The sequence below is a fragment of the Macaca thibetana genome, chromosome 15 (genome assembly GCF_024542745.1).
Source record: "Macaca thibetana thibetana isolate TM-01 chromosome 15, ASM2454274v1, whole genome shotgun sequence".
In the NCBI taxonomy this organism is placed as follows: domain Eukaryota; kingdom Metazoa; phylum Chordata; class Mammalia; order Primates; family Cercopithecidae; genus Macaca; species Macaca thibetana.
This window is the reverse complement of record NC_065592.1, coordinates 104,840,269-104,858,649: the sequence shown is the minus strand read 5'-3', so window position 1 is coordinate 104,858,649 and position 18,381 is coordinate 104,840,269. Positions and strand designations below refer to the sequence as shown.

The window sequence follows — 18,381 nt, the reverse complement described above, 5'->3', positions numbered from 1 at the left end:
ATTAAGTGCCTCCCCTTGGCTCCTGCCATCCTAGGATCCAATTACCTAAGTGGATTTAGGTTTCCCAACTCAGTGGCAGCAGTTCTCACTGTAATTTTTACCTACAGATAAAAGCAACCACGTAGGTTTTCAAAGATGCTGGGACTCCCTCACAAATTTATTTCTCACAATCATGGTTAAAGGTATGTTCTCTGAACCCACCAGGGGTGGAGAAGCCAGTCTTACATAACAAATCCACTCTACCACTCCAGTCTCCCTGAGCCTCTGGATACCTTCTACTAGAATATACCAAGGCAGTTCTGACACTTCAACTTCATTTAGTGCAGGTCACCTTTTGGTTCATGTTTCAGCCAATTAACCAACCAAACATTAGAGTTCTTTCCATCCATCTGAGCCACAACACTGAGTCTAGAATCTCTGTTTTGTGGCAACACATATTCTCCATATTTCTGTCTGTATAAACTGGAAAAATCATGTATTTCATTTGAAGTGTAACGCATATCCTTGGGGGTCATACTTTGTGCCTCATCTTTCAAGGCCTGCTTAGAGTGATTCTAGTTATAGGTGTAGATGCAAAGACAGGTGGTGATAGGTGGATGCGTGGGTCCTGAGGAAAATTAGCAATGTTTTGTAAGGCAATTTTCTCAGGGAGCCATTACAGTTTCCTCAAACAAAGCAGAATTACTCTCCTCAGATGTAGGTGGAACAGCTTCTACTGGCAAAGAAAACACCTCCAAATTTAGAAATTTAATGTCCCCAGCTTCATCCAGATCTCCCCATATGTCTCCATCTGTCTTAGAACATTTAGTGTTGCTATAAAGGGATACCTGAAGCTAGGTAGTTTCTTTTTTTTTTTTTTTTTTTTTTTTTTTTGAGACAGAGTCTCGCTCTGCCGCCCAGGCTGGAGTGCAGTGGCGTGATCTTGGCTCACTGCAAGCTCCGCCTCCCGGGTTCACGCCATTCTCCTGCCTCAGCCTCCTGAGTAGCTGGGACTACAGGCGCCCGCCACCTCGCCCGGCTAGTTTTTTTGTATTTTTTAGTAGAGACGGGGTTTCACTGTGTCAGCCAGGATGGTCTCGATCTCCTGACCTCGTGATCCGCCCGTCTCGGCCTCCCAAAGTGCTGGGATTACAGGCTTGAGCCACCGTGCCCGGCCAAAGCTAGGTAGTTTCTAAAGAAAAAAGGTTTATTTGGCTCATCGTTCTGATGGTTGGAAAGTTCAAGATTTGGCATCATCTCCCGATAGGTCTCAGCTGCTGAGGCTGCTTCCACTCATGGCAGAAGGCAAAGGGAAGCCCGTGAGTGCAGAGACCACATGGCAAAAGAAGAGAAAAGAAAAGAGAAAGAGGTTTCAGTCTCTTTTTAACAACCAGCTCTTGCAGGAACTAATAGAGAACTCACTCACCCACAAGGGAGGGCATTACTCTGTTCATGAGGCATTCACCCCCATGACCCAAACACCTCCCATTAGGCCCCACGTCCAACATTTTGATCAAATTTTATCATGAGATTTGGAAGGGACAAACATCCAAACCATAGCACCATCTCAATTTTCAGGATCCCATTCATTCCCAATGAATGCTTTAGCATCAGACACCATGGAGGATTGGAAAATCAGTTTGCTTTGTAACTCACCTGATTGTAGGATGAGACTCTGGGTTTGACTCTTAGCAATCTCATCTCTGTGGCTACCGAAGATAAGGGTTTTTGCCAGAGCAGACATTGAAGCTTTCAGGTCATTTATACAGAGCTTGAGTTGGGAATTCAGATCCCTAGGGTCCTTTTCCTCTTTCCCCACTTTTCCCATGCAATTAGCAACCAACCAATATCATTATATTTGCCAGTGTTTTTGTCCATTTTGTGCTCCTATTATGTAATACCCGAGACTGAGTAATTTATAATAACAGAAATGTATTGGCTCATGTTTCCAGAGCTGGGAAGTTCCAGATCTAGTGGCTGGCATCTGACAAGGACCTTCTTGCTGCATCATCTTCTCATGGCAGAAAGCAGAAGAGGAAGAGAGAGAATAAATAGCAGCTGAACTCCCTCTTTTATAACAAATCCTCCCCTGGGATAATAGCATTAATTCATTCACTCTGGCCTCATGGCCTAATCACCTCTCATTAGACCCCACCTCCTACCACTGCCAGATTGGGGATCGAGTTTCCAATCATGAACAATAGGGGACACATCAAATCACAGCAGTTAGTTTGATTAAAATGTTCCAAGATATCAAATACGTGATCACCCAGAACCTTACCGCCTGTAAATATTTGATTAGGAGTATCAAAGGGTGATATTTGTTATATATGTATTGCCAGATCACACAATGGATTATCAGTGTTGTCTTTACTGCCAGAAATAGAGTCATCAGTGTCTTCAAATATAATCAAATTGAGAACCAATTCTAGATACCCTAGAGTTAATGAAGAAAGCTCATCCTTAAGACGGGGTACAGTGGCTCATGCCTGTAATCCCAGCACTTTGGGAGGCTGAGGCAGGTGGATCACTTGATGTCAGGAGTTCGAGACCAGCCTGGCCAACATGAGGAAACCCCTGTCTCTACTAAAAATACAAAAATTAGCCAGGCATGTTAGCATGCACCTATAGTCCCAGCTACTCGGGAGCCTGGGTGACAGAGTGAAATTCTATCTAAAAAAAAAAAAAAGAAAGAAAGAAAAGGAAGAAAGAAAGAAAGCTCATCCTCCTTAATATTCTGTTCCTCTAGATACCTCTAGATACACTCTTGGTGCCAAAGTCTATATCAGTCAGAATTCTCCAGAGAAACAGAACCAGTAGGACAGATAAGATAGGTAAATAAGTAGATGGTAGACAGATAGACAGACAGATAGATAAAAAGATAAAGATATTTACTTCATAGAACTGGCTTTTGCTGCTGACTTATGCTGAATTTTGTAGGGCAGCCTGGAAAATCTTGGGCAAGAGTTAATGCTGTGGTCTTATAGCAGAATTTCTTCTTCAGGGAAACAAATTTTGCTTTTAAGACCTTTCAATTGGTTAGATGACACTTTAGATGACACTCATCCACAGTATGCAGAATAATCTCCTTAATGTCAACTGGTTGTAGGTATTAACCATATCTACAAAGTACCATCACAGCAACACCTGGATTAGTGTTTGATTGAAGTACTATATTGATTGAAGTTACATTGAGGTACTATAGCCTAGCCAAGTTGACACACAAAACTAACCATCACAGTGGTCAAGTAATGATTTGACACATGTTTCTGTAAATGCCTGGAACCAGTAAGTCTCCAAGTCTTTGCCAGGAGGCTCTATATGTGCATTGGGGAATGCCTTCGCCACTCAGCCAGATGGTTTAAGCTCCGCCTTAGCCTTCACTTCCTGCTTGTGCATATCCTCATGTTCAGTCAGAGGTGAGACCTTCTCATGTCTTTCCTGAGCATGCACACTGCTGCATACAGCCCTGGGCATGCACATGGCCTCCCAGATCTTCAGGAATATGTTGGTGCCTTTCAAGGTCCCATGGACACCTCATTCCTCAAATTTTCCTTTTAACCTTGATGGTTAGGCTATTGTTTACTCCAACTATTATTTATCAGCTCAGGCAGCCCTGATGTTGAAATATTCCACAACTGCTGCCACTGGGAGAGTCATTTAGCACTGAGCTAGAAGCACCCTAATTGGCATAGTTGAAAAAGTTGATGTCTCCACCTCAAGGTGATAGTGATATCTAAGGCAGTGTGGTAGAAACTACTACTGCAGTTTAAAATTGGGACAAGAAGGAAGCCTCATCCTCCAGTCTCCTAAAGTACCTACTTGTTGAGAAAGAGGACAGTAACCTTGATTGTGAGGAGCATGAAGATGCAGTTTGAGAGCAATACTGACTAGTTGGTGCCTCCTTTGCAAGGCCACTGTTTCAGAGATATACTAAACCAAGGCTATTAAAGCAACAGCTAAAGTCAGAATATCTGATTGCTGGGATAGAGGAGATTCTTAGATTCCTAGCTTCATAACCTAAGACTCAGTAAGCTTTTCTTTCTTTTTTTTTTTTTTTTTTTTTGAGATGGACTCTTGCCCTATCGCCCAGGCTGGAGTGCAGTGGTACGATCTCAGCTCACTGCAACCTCTGCCTGCTGGGTTTGAGTGATTCTCCTGCCTCAGCCTTCAGAGTAGCTAGGATTACAGGTACAGACCACCGTGCCTGGCTAATTTTTGTATTTTTAGTAGAGATGGGGTTTTGCCATGTTGGCCAGGCTGGTCTCGGACTCCTGACCTCGTGATCCACTTGCCTCGGCCTCCCAAAGTGTTGGGATTATAGGCATGAGCCACTGCGCCCAGCCTAATATTTGTAGTTTTAGTAGAGATGGGGTTTCACCATATTGGCCAGGCTGGTCTCGAACTCCTGACCTTGTGATCTGCCCACCTCGGCCTCCCAAAGTGCTGGGATTACAGGCATGAGCCACTGAGCCCGGCCTCAGTAAGCTTTTTGATTTAGGTTATTAGCTCTTCAATAAATTCAGATAGTTTATATGATTTACAGGTTTGAAAGAAACTTGTATTTTGAGAGAAATCCTTGTGATCATTATCCTGTAGGGCAAGAGTCAGCAAACTTTTTCTATAAAGGGCAAGATAGTAAATATTTTAAGTTTTGCAGGCTATGTGTTTTCTGTCACAACTACTCAACTCTGCCAGGAGGACAGCAGCCATAGACAAAAGAAACAATAAGCATGATTGTTGTCTCAGTCCACTTGGACTGCTGTAACGGAATGCCTTAGATAAAGTAATTTATAAACCACAGACATTTATTGCTCACGGTTCAGGAGGCTGGAAAGTCCAAGATCAAGGCACCAGCAGATTCGGTGTCTGGTGAGGGCCTGTTATTCGTGGATGGCACTTTCTGTGCATCCTCGCTTGGCAGAAGGGCAAAAGAGCTTCCTCAAACCTCCTTTATAAGGGCACTAATCACACTCATGAGGAGAGAGTCCTCATGACCTAAAGGCCCCACCTCTTAATACTATCCTGTGAGGGATTAAGTTTCAACATATGAATTTGGGGGAAGACAAACATTCAGACCACAGCAACGATATTTCTTTTTTTCTTTTCTTTTTTGTTTTGAGCCAGAGTCTCACTCTGCTGCCCAGGCTGGAGTGTGGTGGCGGGATCTTGGCTCACTGCAACCTCTGCCTCCTGGGTTCAAGTGATTCTCCTGTCTCAGCTTCCCAGGTAGTGGGGGCTACAGGCACACACCACCACACCTGACTAATTTTTGTGTTTTTAGTAGAGACAGGGTTTCACCATGTTGGCCAGGCTGGTCTCAAACTCCTGACCTCACGTGATCCACCCATATTTTGATAAAACTTTATTTACAAAAACAGGCGGCAGCCTGGATGTTACCCATGAGCTCTAGTTTGCCAAATCCTGCTATTAGGCAATCCTGTGATGATGACATGGGACCCAACGCCAAGAGCAGACTAGTAGAGAAGGGCAGTCCCTGAGTCATCCTACTCACTGTCCAGCTTAGACGCGACCTAGAGATCAATGGACAGAGGAGAGCCTCCCAATGAGCAAAACCAGGGTCAGTGTATTAGTTAGCTACAGCTGCATAACCAATCACCCCAAAACTAGTGCATTAGAATGACAAGAGTGTTTTTAGTCATGCACCTGCATCAGCTGGATGGTCCAGGATAACCTCACTCAAATGGCTGTCAATCTGCTGGGGTGTTGTGGGTGATGCACCAAGTGCTTCTCATCATCTGACAGACTAGCCCAGGCTTGTGTTCATAATAGCTGAGACAGTTTCTGTAAGAGAGTAAGAGGGTTTAAAATCTCCTGAGGCCCAGGCTGAAAACTAACACAACATCACTTTTGCCACATCCTGTTGGTGAAAATAATTCAAGAGGGCAGTCCAGAATCAAGGCATGAAGAAACAGACTCCAGTTCTTACTGGGAGGAGCTGCAAAATCACTTTTCTTTTTTTTTTTTTTTTTTTTTTTTTTTTTGAGACGGAGTCTCACGCTGTTGCCCAGGCTGGAGTGCAGTGGCGCGATCTCGGCTCACTGCAAGCTCCGCCTCCCGGGTTCCCGCCATTCTCCTGCCTCAGCCTCCTGAGTAGCTGGGACTACAGGCGCCCGCCACCGCGCCCGGCTAATTTTTTGTATTTTTAGTAGAGACGGGGTTTCACTGTGGTCTCGATCTCCTGACCTTGTGATCCGCCCGCCTCGGCCTCCCAAAGTGCTGGGATTACAGGCTTGAGCCACCGCGCCCGGCCTAAAATCACTTTTCAAAGGAATGAAGAGAGAGGGCAAGCTTCATGCCCTTTTTTTGAAATCTATTACAGGCAGCCAGATTTAGCTGATAAAGAAAGTAGAAAGTCATGCTACTGCCTAGAGAGGAAGACCTGTGGGTGTTAGGGTGTGTATCTTTCTTCCATTTTTCCCGGTGTAATGATTCCAAACTATACAAGAAGGAAGGAAGGAAGGAAGGAAGGAAGGAAGGAAGGAAGGAAGGAAGGAAGGAAGGTTTGCTTAAATGTGGGTGCAAATAGCAAAAGTCTGTGATGTTCCTACCTGGGGAAACTGTCATAACTTCCCAACACTGTTTAATTTGATGAATGTAGGGGCAGATAAAGAAACTATTACCTTTGATTACACTACCAGAGGGATGTCACTTGATTTAAATATTGTCAGCTAAATTGGATCTCACTGACAAGTGATCAGGGATGTCTAGCAGCTCTGCTAACCTGAAGTCAGACCTTTTTTGTTTGTTGGTTTGTTTGTTTATTTGAGAAACAGTCTCACTCTGTTGCCCAGGCTGGAATGCAATTGGGCCATCTCCACTCACTGCAACCTCTACCTCCTGGGTTCAAGCAATTCTGCCTCAGCCTCTCCAGTAGCTTGGATTACAGGCATGCACCACCACACTCAGCTAATTTTTGTGGTTTTCGTAGAGACAGGGTTTCGCCATATTGGCCAGGCTGGTCTCGATCTCCTGACTTTAAATAACCTGCCCACCTCAGCATCCCAAAGTGCTGGGATTACAGGCATGATCCGCTGTGCCTGGCCTAAACTCAGATCTTTTTTGAACAAGAAATGAACCAAAAGGATAGATAAGGTTTTACTAGGGAGTTCCAGGTGGTGAGACAGCAATAGAGGCCTTGATAAACTCTCACATATGCCACATTGAGAGGAGGATGAGCACATGTGTGACAAAGATTGGATTGAGCTGAAGCCACGCATGCATCTCTGGCCAACTGAATGTGACTATATATGCGGAGAAGACGCAAGAGATCCTAGTGGAATCTAATAGCTAGAGTAGACTTGAATGTGGCCTGTGGTTAAAAGGTGCTCCTCTGCCAAATTGCAGATCCATCAGCACAGTGTGGAAGCCTCATTGGCTATGAGCATAGTCTGACTAACCTCCAACTGAATGCTAATGTATGAAGTCACAGTTGCAGAACCTAGGAAGCAGGCTTAAACATAAAAATAAGAAGAAAGCAGCCACACATTGCTGAGAAGACAGAGTTCACAAACAAACAAAACAAAAACAATAGTGCACAAGAGGGGGAATCCAGAGTTGCTTCAATACATTATCTCAAATATCAAGTATTCAACAAAACATTATAAGACATACAAAGACCCATCCTCAGAAAAAAGAGAATTCAATAGAAATTGTGTCTGACAGTCCTCAGATATTGGATTCAGCAAACAGAGGCTTCAAAGCAAAGCAGCTGTTGCAAAGAAGTTCAAAAAGCTAAAGAAACCCCTATTTAAATAAGCAAAAGAATGGATTATGGCAATGAATCAACAAATAGAAAACCCCAGTAAAGACAGAGGTTATGAAAAGTACCCTTCATCCAGTTTCCCACACATTTTCTTCAAAGAAGAAACACAAATGGCAAATAAGCACCTGAAAAGATGTTCAATATCGATTGATCATTAGGGAAATGTAATGATTCCAAACTATACAAATCAAAACCATGAGATACCACCTCTCACCCACTGGGACAGTTTTTTTGTTTTGTTTCGTTTTGTTTTTGAGACAGGGTCTCGCTCTATAGCCCAGGCTGGGGTGCAGTGGCACGATCTCGGCTCACTGCAAGCTCCGACTCCCAGGTTCACGCCATTCTGCCTCAGCCTCCCGAGTAGCTGGGACTACAGGCACCCGCCACCACGCCCAGCTAATTTTTTTGTATTTTTAGTAGAGCTAGGGTTTTACCATGTTAGCCAGGATGGTCTCCATCTCCTGACCTCGTGATCCACCCGCCTCAGCCTCCCAAAGTGCTGGGATTACAGGCGTGAACCACCATGCCCAGCCTGGGACAGTTATTTTTAAAATGGAAGTCACAAGTACTGATGAGAATTTGGAGAAATTGAAGGCCTTGTACCTTGTTGCTGGCAATGTAAAATGGTGCAGCGGCTATAAAAAACATGGCGATTCTGCAAAAAGCCAAACAAAATTACTATATGACCCAGCAATTCCACTTCTAGGTACATCCTCAAAAGAATTGAAAGTAGAGCCTCAAGCAGTTACTTATATAGCCATTTTCACAACAGCATTCAAAATAGTCGAAGCGGGTCGGTTGCGGTGGCTCACGCCTGTAATCCCAGCACACACACTCCGTCTTGCTCCTCTTCCCTGAATTTATCCCCAGGCCACACTCATCCATGATTCCACATTTTTGTGTCCCTGGGGACTTCTCTCTGGAGCGTATTTTCCATGACTGGCAGAAACCTGCTCCTTCGAGATGCAACCCACTGTCCCCCATTCTGTGCCACCTTCCGAGTTCTCCAGGTGGAGTGTTGCCCCTCCCAGGCTCCAGAGTGCAGCAGAGTCAGCCACTGACGTCTGTTCCATCTGCAACATGAATCCTTGAGGGCTGGGCTGTGTCCTGCTGCACCCAGGGAAGGCTGGCGGGCAGGGAGCTGGGATCTGGAGTCACATGGACCAGGGTTCAGATCCTGGGCTTCTCCAGTTATACCCTATGATATCTTGGACAAGTCATCTACCTTATTGTGCTTCAGTTTCCTGGTCTATAAAATGAAAACAGTGGTACCTGCCTTGTAACTTGTTTGTGAGGCTTAAGAAAGATAGTGATTATTTGCAATTGCTAGACATAGGGCTTGGAGCAGGGTAAATGCTCAGCACATATGGGGCCTTCACCACCATCATTGTTCCTGGACTGAACTGAGGGTCGGGCTGCTTGTACTCATGGTCCAGTAACGAGATGCAGATGACCTGGGAAATAAGAGAGTTTATTTCTGTAAACAGGTACAGGGAGAAGGGCAGGGGCAATTCACCAGACCAACTCAAAGTTACAAAGCTTTTCCAGTGCTTATATACCTTCTAAGCTATATGTCTACTTTCTAGTGTGCATTTGTCTAAAGACCCAAGTGATGGATTCCTTGTAATCTACAACTAAGGTGTGGGTCGGCCGGGCACAGTGGCTCACGCCTATAATCCCAGCACTTTGGGAGGCCGAGGTGGGTGGATCACCTGAGGTCAGGAGTTCGAGATCAGCCTGACCAATGTGGTGAAACCCCATCTCTACTGAAAATACAAAAATTAGCTAGACGTGGTGGCGTGCACCTGTAGTCCTAGCTACTCTGGAGGCTGAGACAGAAGAATTGCTTGAACTCGGGAGGCGGAAGTTGCAGTAAGCCAAGATCACACCACTGCACTCCAGCCTGAGTGACAGAGTGAGACTTTGTCTCAAACAACGACAACAACAACAACAAAAATGTGTGGGTCCTGGAGACCTTTCTCCAGAGACTCATCTACTTGATCTAGATAGGTGCTGGCACCGGGGCTCATTACCTTTATCTTGTCTCCAGCTAAGGTATGGAGGTCTGGGGAGTTTCTTTAGACCCCCAATAAAACTTGCTTAATCCTAAACGGGTCCTGGTAGGAGGAATGTAAGAATTCCTTCATTGTCTTGACATGTTTCAAGGCCCAGGAGAGGCCCGGGCAAGACTCTTGGAGGGCTTCTGTTACATTCCAGCCATTTTGTAGGAGCACTGGCCCTTTCAGCCTTTAACATCTAACCATTCAGTCAGGGCTGAAGCAGTGGTTCTGGAGGCCTGCCTGTTCTACTGTTAGTGAGACCTGGCCTGCCACATCATCATTACTGTGTCGAAACTCCTAGCACAGAGGAGGAGTTTATCGAATGCATGACATTTGGGCCAAAGATCTTTCTTTTTTTTCTTTGAGACAGAGTCTTGCTCTGTCGCCCAGGCTGGAGTGCAGTGGTGCGATCTCAGCTCACTGAAATCTCCACCTCCCAGGTTCAAGTGATTCTCCTGCCTCAGCCTAGCTGGGAATAGTCCCAGAGTAGCTGGGATACAGGTGTCCACCACCATGCCCAGCTCATTTTTGTATTTTAGTAGAGACAGGGCTTCACCATGTTGGCCAGGCTGCCCTTGAACCCCTGACCTCAGGTGATTCACCCACCCCGGCGTCTCAAAGTGCTGGGATTACAGGCGTGAGCCATCATGCCCGACCTGTGCCAAAGATCCTTTGACGTCATACAGCATGAAAGTGTGGAGGCTGCTATGTGACCCACCATGAGGGTGGCCCAAGCCACATACACCTGGCAGGCCATCACCTGTTGGGGAGATGGTTTTGTTCCTCAGCCAGTGAGGAGCAGAGAGGAGACAGAGGAAGGGGCTTACGTGGGTAGGCAGAGCTCTCCAGGGAACAGTGAGGAAGGGGAGGCTGAGCTGCCAGAGTGACCACACACCAAGTTAGGTTTGAGTCTGGGCATGTCTGTGTGTGAGGGCACTGCCAGCCTTTGCCTGGGCCCCTGGGGAGCCTTTGTTTATTTACAAAGGCCGAGCAGCTTGGTTGGGTGAACATCACTTCCCGTTTTGTTGCCAGGCCCCAGCTAAGCGGTCCATTTCTCCTAGAGGGAGCCACCGGGCTGTTCCCTGACACCCTTCAAGCCTCTCTCCCTCCCACCTCTGCCGAAGTCAAGGTCGCCTCTGTTATCTTGTGTGTCCCGCCTTCCTGGTGGAGGGCGCTTGTGTCCAGGAAGTGGTGCATGGTGAGCCCAGCCTGGTCTGTATCCGCTGAGCCCTGACCCCTAAGGGACCTTGGCTGGTGTCCCTGATATGGGCCCAAAGACTCACTAGGCCTCGTCAAAGCTCCTGCCCTCCTAGAGCTGACCTTCTAGGGGGACAAAAGTGTACAAAGGTGAATATGCACACCATACAGTATGCAACAGAGGGAGGGAAATAGAACCGGGGAAGGGAGTCTACAGCCTACAGCCATGAGGGTGTTACCAAAAATAAAATTTGAAGACCCGCCCAACCATCTGAATGAACTTCCTCCTCAGCCAGGGCATTCTAAAATTTAACCTGAAAGACTAACCTGTTCAGGCCATGACAGGAAGTGGGGGTTGGACATGTCCAGGGTTTACATCAACACAAACCTTAAGTCTGATAAGAAACATTTACAGTCTATTATCTCTAAAGCCTGCTATTTAAAGGTTTCATATGCATGATAAAACCTCAGCCTTTACAACCCCTGATCACAAACCAGATATTCCTTTCTACTGATCATAAATAACTCTTCAACCGATTGCAGTCAGAATATGTTTAAATCTGCCTATGACCTGGAAGACCCCCCACCCCTTGCATGCTTCAAGTTGTCCCACCCTTCTAGATGGAACCAATGCAAATCTTACATATATTGATTGATGTATCACTGTTACTGGAAAGGGGTTCTGACCCAGACCCCAAGAGAGGGTTCCTGGACCTTGTGCAAAAAAGAATTCTGGGTGAGTCCATAGAGTAAAGCGAAAGCAAGTTTATTAGGAAAGTAAAGGAATAAAGAGTGGCTACTCCACAGGCAGAGCAGCGGTATGGACTGCTTGACTAAGGATACTTACAGTCATTTCTTGATTATATGCTAAAGAAGGGGTGGATTATTCATGAGTTTTCTGAGGAAGTGGTGGGCACTCTGCAGAACTGAGGGTTCATCCCCTTGTTAGACCATATAGGGTAACTTCCTGACGTTGCCATGGCATTTGTAAACTGTCATGGCGCTGGTGGGAGTGCCTTTTAGCATGCTAATGCATTATAACTAGCACATAATGAGCAGTGAGGATGACTAGAGGTCACTTTTATTGCCATCTTGGTTTTGATGGGTTTTGTCTGGCTTCTTTTTTTTTGAGACAGAGTCTCGTTCTGTCACCCAGGCTGGAGTGCAGTGGCGTGATCTCGGTTCACTGCAAACTCTGCCTCTCGGGTTCAAGCAGTTCTCCTGTCTCAGCCTCCTGAGTAACTGGGATTACAGATGTCCACCACCACTCCCGGCTAATTTTTGTATTTTTTTAGTAGAGACGGGGTTTCACCATGTTGGCCAGGTTGGTCTCAAACTCCTGACCTCAGGTGATCTGCCTGCCTTGGCCTCCCAAAGTGCTGGGATTAAAGGTGTGAGCCACCATGCCCGGCATTGTCTGGCTTCTTTACTGCAACCTGTTTTATCAGCAAGGTCTTTGTGACCTGTATCTTGTGCTGACCTCCTGTCTCATCCTGTGACTTAGAATGCCTAGCCTCCTGGGAATGCTGCCCAGCAGGTCTCAGCCTTATTTTACTCAGCCCCTATTCAAGATGGAGTTGGCTCTGGCTCAAATGTCTCTGACATTATGTCTCCCAAAAATGTATAAAAGTAAGCTGTACCTCGACCACCCTGGGCACATGTCATCAGGACCTCCTGAGGCTGTGTCATGGATGCATCCTTAACCTTGGCAAAATACACTTTCTGAGTTGATGAAGACTTGTCTCAGACACTTTTTGGTTTACAAGAGCTACACAAGAGGAGAGGGGAAGGAAGAGGTAGGGGAAGAGCCACACTTGAGTGTGCAGGGCCTTGAAGGTAGCTGTGATGATTTGGCTTTGACTCTGCGAGGGTTTCGAGCAGAGTGGGAATGGAACCTGACTTGGGTCTAAGGAAACTCTTGGCTGCCCTGCTGTGAGAGAAGCCTAGGGGAAGGAGGAGCCAAGGAGGCAGTGAGGGGGTGACGGTAATGGTCCAGGTGATAGGGACAGGGAGGGGGTGGGGGGGTCAGAGAAATTCCAGGCAGAAAAGGGCGGGTCCCTGGTGAAGCCTTACTATTAAGCTGAAAGGCCTGAAACCGCAGCACAAAATGAGAACTTGTATCTGTTTCCCACTTAAATGTTGCCCTTTCCTAAACCACCCATGGCTCCGCCCTGCCCCATCCTGTGCCTATAAGGACCCCAGGCTCAGCCAGCAGAGAGGAGAAGCAGCTGGATGTCGGGGACTATGGCTGGATGTCGGGGACTATGGCTGGATGTCGGGGACTATGGCTGGATGTTGGAGAGAATGGCTAGATGTCAGGGACTATGGCTGGATGTCAGGGACTATGGCTGGATGTTGGGGACTATGGCTGGATGTCGGAGAGAATGGCTGGATGTCAGGGACTATGGCTGGATGTCGGGGACTATGGCTGGATGTCGGGGACTATGGCTGGATGTTGGGGACTATGGCTGGATGTTGGAGAGAATGGCTGGATGTCAGGGACTATGGCTGGATGTCGGGGACTATGGCTGGATGTCGGGGACTATGGCTGGATGTTGGAGAGAAGCGGCTTGACTTCAGAGTGACAGCTTGATGGTGTAACTTTGGAGAAGAGTCTGGCCAGAGACAGATAGACTTGAGGAAAAGAAGGTGGCATCATTTCTACCCCTCAGGGTATTGTGAAGATTGAATGAGAAGATGTATGTCACATACCTGGTAATGTTGGGGACACAGGCAGAGCTCAGTAAGAGGTGGCTCGTTATCTGCTGCCGGGACCACCCTGCTTCTCTTATGCTTGCCAGCCCCCTATTCCTGCAGCCTTGGGCTGGCCAATTCCTGTGCATCCTCTGCGCCTCCCTCAGGTGTCTTCTCAGGGAAGGCTGTCCTGATCCACTCCACCCCGTCACACACTGCAACTCCCACCCAGAGCTCTCCCTCCGGCCAGAAGGAAGCCCACAAGGGTAGTGACAGACCCTCTGCCCCCAGCACCTAGGAGAGCCCCTACCTGTAACAGAATGTTCCTGAAGCCTTCCCTGGCCTCCCTTCCACCACCACTACCTGTCTCCAAGTTCAAAGCGCCATGGTCACTCTCTGCGTGGGACCCCCACGGTCCTTCTCCATCCCTCCTCAGACCTGCCCCATGGGAAGGTGTGGGTGGGGCTGGGGCGGTTGGAGTCAGATCAGGCTGGATCAGGTGCAGGTGTTGCCCTGAGGCTGTGTGACCTTGGGCAAGTCACTGTGGGGCATCAGTCCCTCCCTTGTTAAGTACACACTCAAACAAGGCTTGTTCCTTCTTTACACTAGGAGCTGTCCCACTCATTAACAATTTGCCCAGCCCAAGACAGTCCGAGGCAAGCCAGGCCGCTTGGTCATCCTATTCCTACTACAACTGATTAGTTAATTTCACAAGTCAAACTATGACACATTCTCCTCAGACAAACAAAACACTAAAAAGAATCAGGGCTCCTTGAGGAAATAATTGATTTCAGGTCTGGGACATGGAGAGCACAAGATGATCTTGGAACAACTGGCATCAGATATCAAGGAAGTAATAACAATAATAACAAATTACGATGTTTTGAAGACATGGAGCCAGCTTGGAGAGCTCCCACAGGCCAAATCTGCTACCATTTGAGCATCAAAGCAAGTAAGGAAAGTAATGGATTGTAACCCATGGAGTAAAACAAGAATTCATGGATCCACACTGCTAATGAATGAGAGAGAAGGGAATAAATGAGAAGGTATAGCTGCCTCAGTACAAAGGCAACTCATAAATGGAGAAGGACTGATGGAAACAGAAAAGCAGCCAGTATGGCCGGGCATGGTGGCTCACGCCTGTCATTCCAACACTTTGTGAGGCCCAGGCAGGCAGATTACGAGGTCAAGAGATCCAGACCATCCTGGCCAACATGGTGAAACCCTGTCTCTACTAAAAAAAAAAAAAATTACAAAAATTAGCTGGGCATAGTGGCATGCACCTGTAGTTCCAGCTACTTGGGAGGTTGAGGCAGGAGAATCACTTGAATCCGGGAGGCAGAGGTTGCAGTGAGCCGATATTGCGCCAATGCACTCCAGCCTGGGGACAGAGCCAGACTCTCTCTCAAAACAACAACAACAACAACAACAACAACAACAAAACAGCCAGTATGGTAATAATTATTTCAGGCAAGAAGTAGTCTTGAATGCCAAAATTAGTGGGTCAAGGTTTGAGGAGTGATAGGCTATATCTATGGTTGCAAAGTCTTCACTCACGACACTAATTACCAAAGAAAATCCCAGCATCGATCAGAGAGATGCAAATCGACATTATGCGTCTCCCAGCTGGTGTTCTGAAAACTCAGCAACACCTCAGTGAGAGTCCTGCCAGAAACGCATCACCTCATCTCCCCATGAGCATATACCGGTGTGCACTGCACGCCTCAGAAAGGTCAATCAAAGGAGACTCAGGAAACCTGACGACTGAATGCAACTGGATCCTGGCCCAGAAAAATAATACTGAAACTCTCCGGTATGGTGTTGGGTCCTCGTGCCATTAGAGTGTGGACTGTGCATTAGATAGTGTCAGGACCCTGTGTGCTGTGATTTCTGCTGTTATGGCTTCTAATTTGGTCTTGAGAGTGACCATAAGCCAAGATAGCCACTCTCTAGGAGAACCGAATGGGTGTGGGGGCCTGGTGAGCTACAATGAGGAAGTTAAATGAAAAGGCACAAAACAGAGGAAATTTATTATTGTTAGGTCCCGGAGAGGTTAGGGACGCCTAAGGGAGGCGGACAAGCAGGTGGGGAGGGGCAGTGAGAGACGGTGGGAAGGAAGGGACTATGCCTGTGCTAGGGTCCTTGGGAATCATCCTTTAGGATTTCCCTTGGGGGCTGTGAACTGGTTAAAGAAAACACGAGGGAAGGGTGAGCTCATTTGCAGTACCCCGATACTGGTCATTAGGTGCTATGGCGGTCAGCAGCTGTGGGGTGTGTTGCGCTATAGGTCAATGAGATAAGGAATAAACGGGCTATCTCACACATCACCATATACGGAGGAGAAGTGTTACCTACGCCAAGGCGAAGGGTACGACTGGCTTTCAAATAACTTAAGTCAGGCCTAAAAATAGATGCGGAGACAACAATTGTATTTACCACGTTTATGACCCTGTATTAATGGAAATGTCTTTATTTCCAAGAAATAGACCTTGAAGGACTGAGGGGCAGCGCTGAGGTTCCCGCTGGCCCCTGGGCGCCCCCTGCTGGCCCGTCCTCCTCCCGCCCCCAGACGTCTGCACAGAGCATGCGTCACACCGTCCCCAGGTTTCCAGCAGCAGCCGTTCGCCCGCGCTCTCGGATGCGCTTCTCGCTCGCGGCCGCCTGGGCTCTGTCCGCATTGTACGCCCCAGGGTCGGGAGCCCAGTCCCGCCGCCCGCACCCGCCTCCCCTGGGGCGCTCCCGGCAGCCGTCTTGCCACCCCGCGTGGCCGCCGGCTGCCAGAGGCACAGGGGAGAGCGAGGCGCGGCGGCTGAGCAGTGTCCCCGGCTCTGAGTGCTGGGAAGGCCGCGGGGCCGCGCCCACTCGACCGCCGTCCAGGGGACTGCAAGGCGCCGGTGCATCCGGCTCTGACGCTGACGGCGCGGGCCAATCATGGCCGGGGACGGGTGGGCGCGGGGCTGGACGGGCCTTGTAGTCGGTGCGCGAGCGGGACTACTGTCCCCACAGTCCCCTGGGCGACATCGGCGTCAGTGGCTGCGCCCGAGGGCCCGCCCCTCACAGGTCATGGGCCAATCATAGGCGGGGGCCGGGCGGGCGCCGGGCACGATGGATCTTGTAGTCGGAGCGCGGGCTGGACTCCAGCCCCCAGCGGGCTCCGCGCGCCGGAGGGGAGGAGCCGTGCGGCGGCGCGGGCGGGCGGGCGGCCGTCGGGGCAGGGCGGCGGCAGCAGCGGCGGCGGTGGCGGCTGAGGAGGGCCCGGCCTGCGAGAGTCTCGGTGGGAGCCGGCTCGGCCCTCGGCCACCATGTCGGCGCCGTCGGAGGAGGAGGAGTACGCGCGGCTGGTGATGGAGGCGCAGCCCGAGTGGTTGCGCGCCGAGGTGAAGCGGCTGTCCCACGAGCTGGCCGAGACCACGCGTGAGAAGATCCAGGCGGCCGAGTACGGGCTGGCGGTGCTCGAGGAGAAGCACCAGCTTAAGCTGCAGTTCGAGGAACTCGAGGTGGACTATGAGGCTATCCGCGGCGAGATGGAGCAGCTCAAGGAGGTGAGCCGAGCCGCCCTGCCCCGCGACCCCCGCCCGGCGCCGGGGCCTGTGGGCGTCGTCCCTGGCACCAGGGCGGCCAAGGTCAGCTTGCCAAGCGGGGGCCGGCAGGGGTGGGCGGAGGGGGCACGGGCCCAGAGCCGGGGACCCGGGCAGTATGTGGGAGTGGGCCCGGCCTTGGCTAGCGAGCCGGTGCAGCGTCCGTTGCAGACGCCGCTAATGCAGGGGTCCGGGCGCCCTGTCGCCTCCTGCAGCTGCCCGCCTGCTTCTGTGGGGACCTGGGCGGCCCGGGCGGGGCGGGGCTTCGTAAGGGCTGATGCTCTGCGGTGGTCGCTGTTCCGGGTGTGTCTGAGCGTGGGGTGGGGTTGGGAGGGCAGTGGCTGAGCCGAGAGCTGAGGCCACGGATGCTGGTGACCCGCTGGGAGAGGCCGATGATGGGCCTGGGTCTGAGTGGCTGCGGCTCTGTCACCTTCAGACAAATCACTTCCTCTCTCTGGGCGCAGCTACTTTCGGAGCGTTTCTGCTTGTTTCATGAGTGCCTCTGAGGTGGGGAAAGGTCGTGGACAGCGGCCTAAGTGAGTAGGGGCTCGGGGTTGCACGTGGAGGTTGCCCTTGGCATGGGTCCCCCAGTACCCTTGCCCCAGGCCCAGCGCTCTGTCCTCATTGCGGGGATTGCGCTCCCACCAGCTAGCATGACTTCCCTGGCCCACTTCCTGTCCAGCCCCCCATCTCAGGCCCTTCCCCTCGCTGTGGCTGGCTGTGTTCCTCTTGGACGGAGACGTCAGTGGTCTGTGTCATTCCCACTGTGGGGAGGGGAGGTTAGACCGCCAGGCTGGTCGAGGGTCTCCAGGCGGCAGGGCAGCGGGAGACCTGGACAGTCCTTCCCCAGCTTCTCTTCTCCCCTTCCCTGACTCCATAGCGTTGTTGGCAGGAGTTGCTTTCTGGGAGGAGACACCAGGGTTTGGATCCAGGCTCTGCTCCTTGCTAGTGATGTGGCTTTGGGTAGAGGCGCTCCCTGAGCCTTAGCTTCCCCCCTCTGCAAAATGGGAGTGCAGTACTGCGTACCCAGAAAGGATTGTTGTGAGTGTCATGTATTTGGAAAGGACCCGTGTGGGGTCAGGAGTAT

The 18,381-nt window shown here is 49.5% G+C and overlaps 2 protein-coding genes across 3 annotated transcripts in view; one reads left to right on the top strand and one right to left on the bottom strand.

Moving 5' to 3' along the window:
- SUSD3 (sushi domain containing 3) overlaps window positions 1–18,381 on the bottom strand; it is a 401,112-nt gene that overhangs the window by 179,035 nt on the left and 203,696 nt on the right. The gene's annotated exons all lie outside the window — the stretch shown is intronic.
- Window positions 16,916–18,381, top strand: part of BICD2 (BICD cargo adaptor 2) — a 49,527-nt gene continuing 48,061 nt past the window's right edge. For both annotated transcript variants that reach the window (XM_050761544.1, XM_050761543.1), the window contains exon 1: window positions 16,916–17,258. In XM_050761544.1, the coding sequence (XP_050617501.1) occupies window positions 17,019–17,258 (240 nt within the window). In that variant the 5' untranslated portion in view covers window positions 16,916–17,018. The remainder of the gene's footprint in view (window positions 17,259–18,381) is intronic.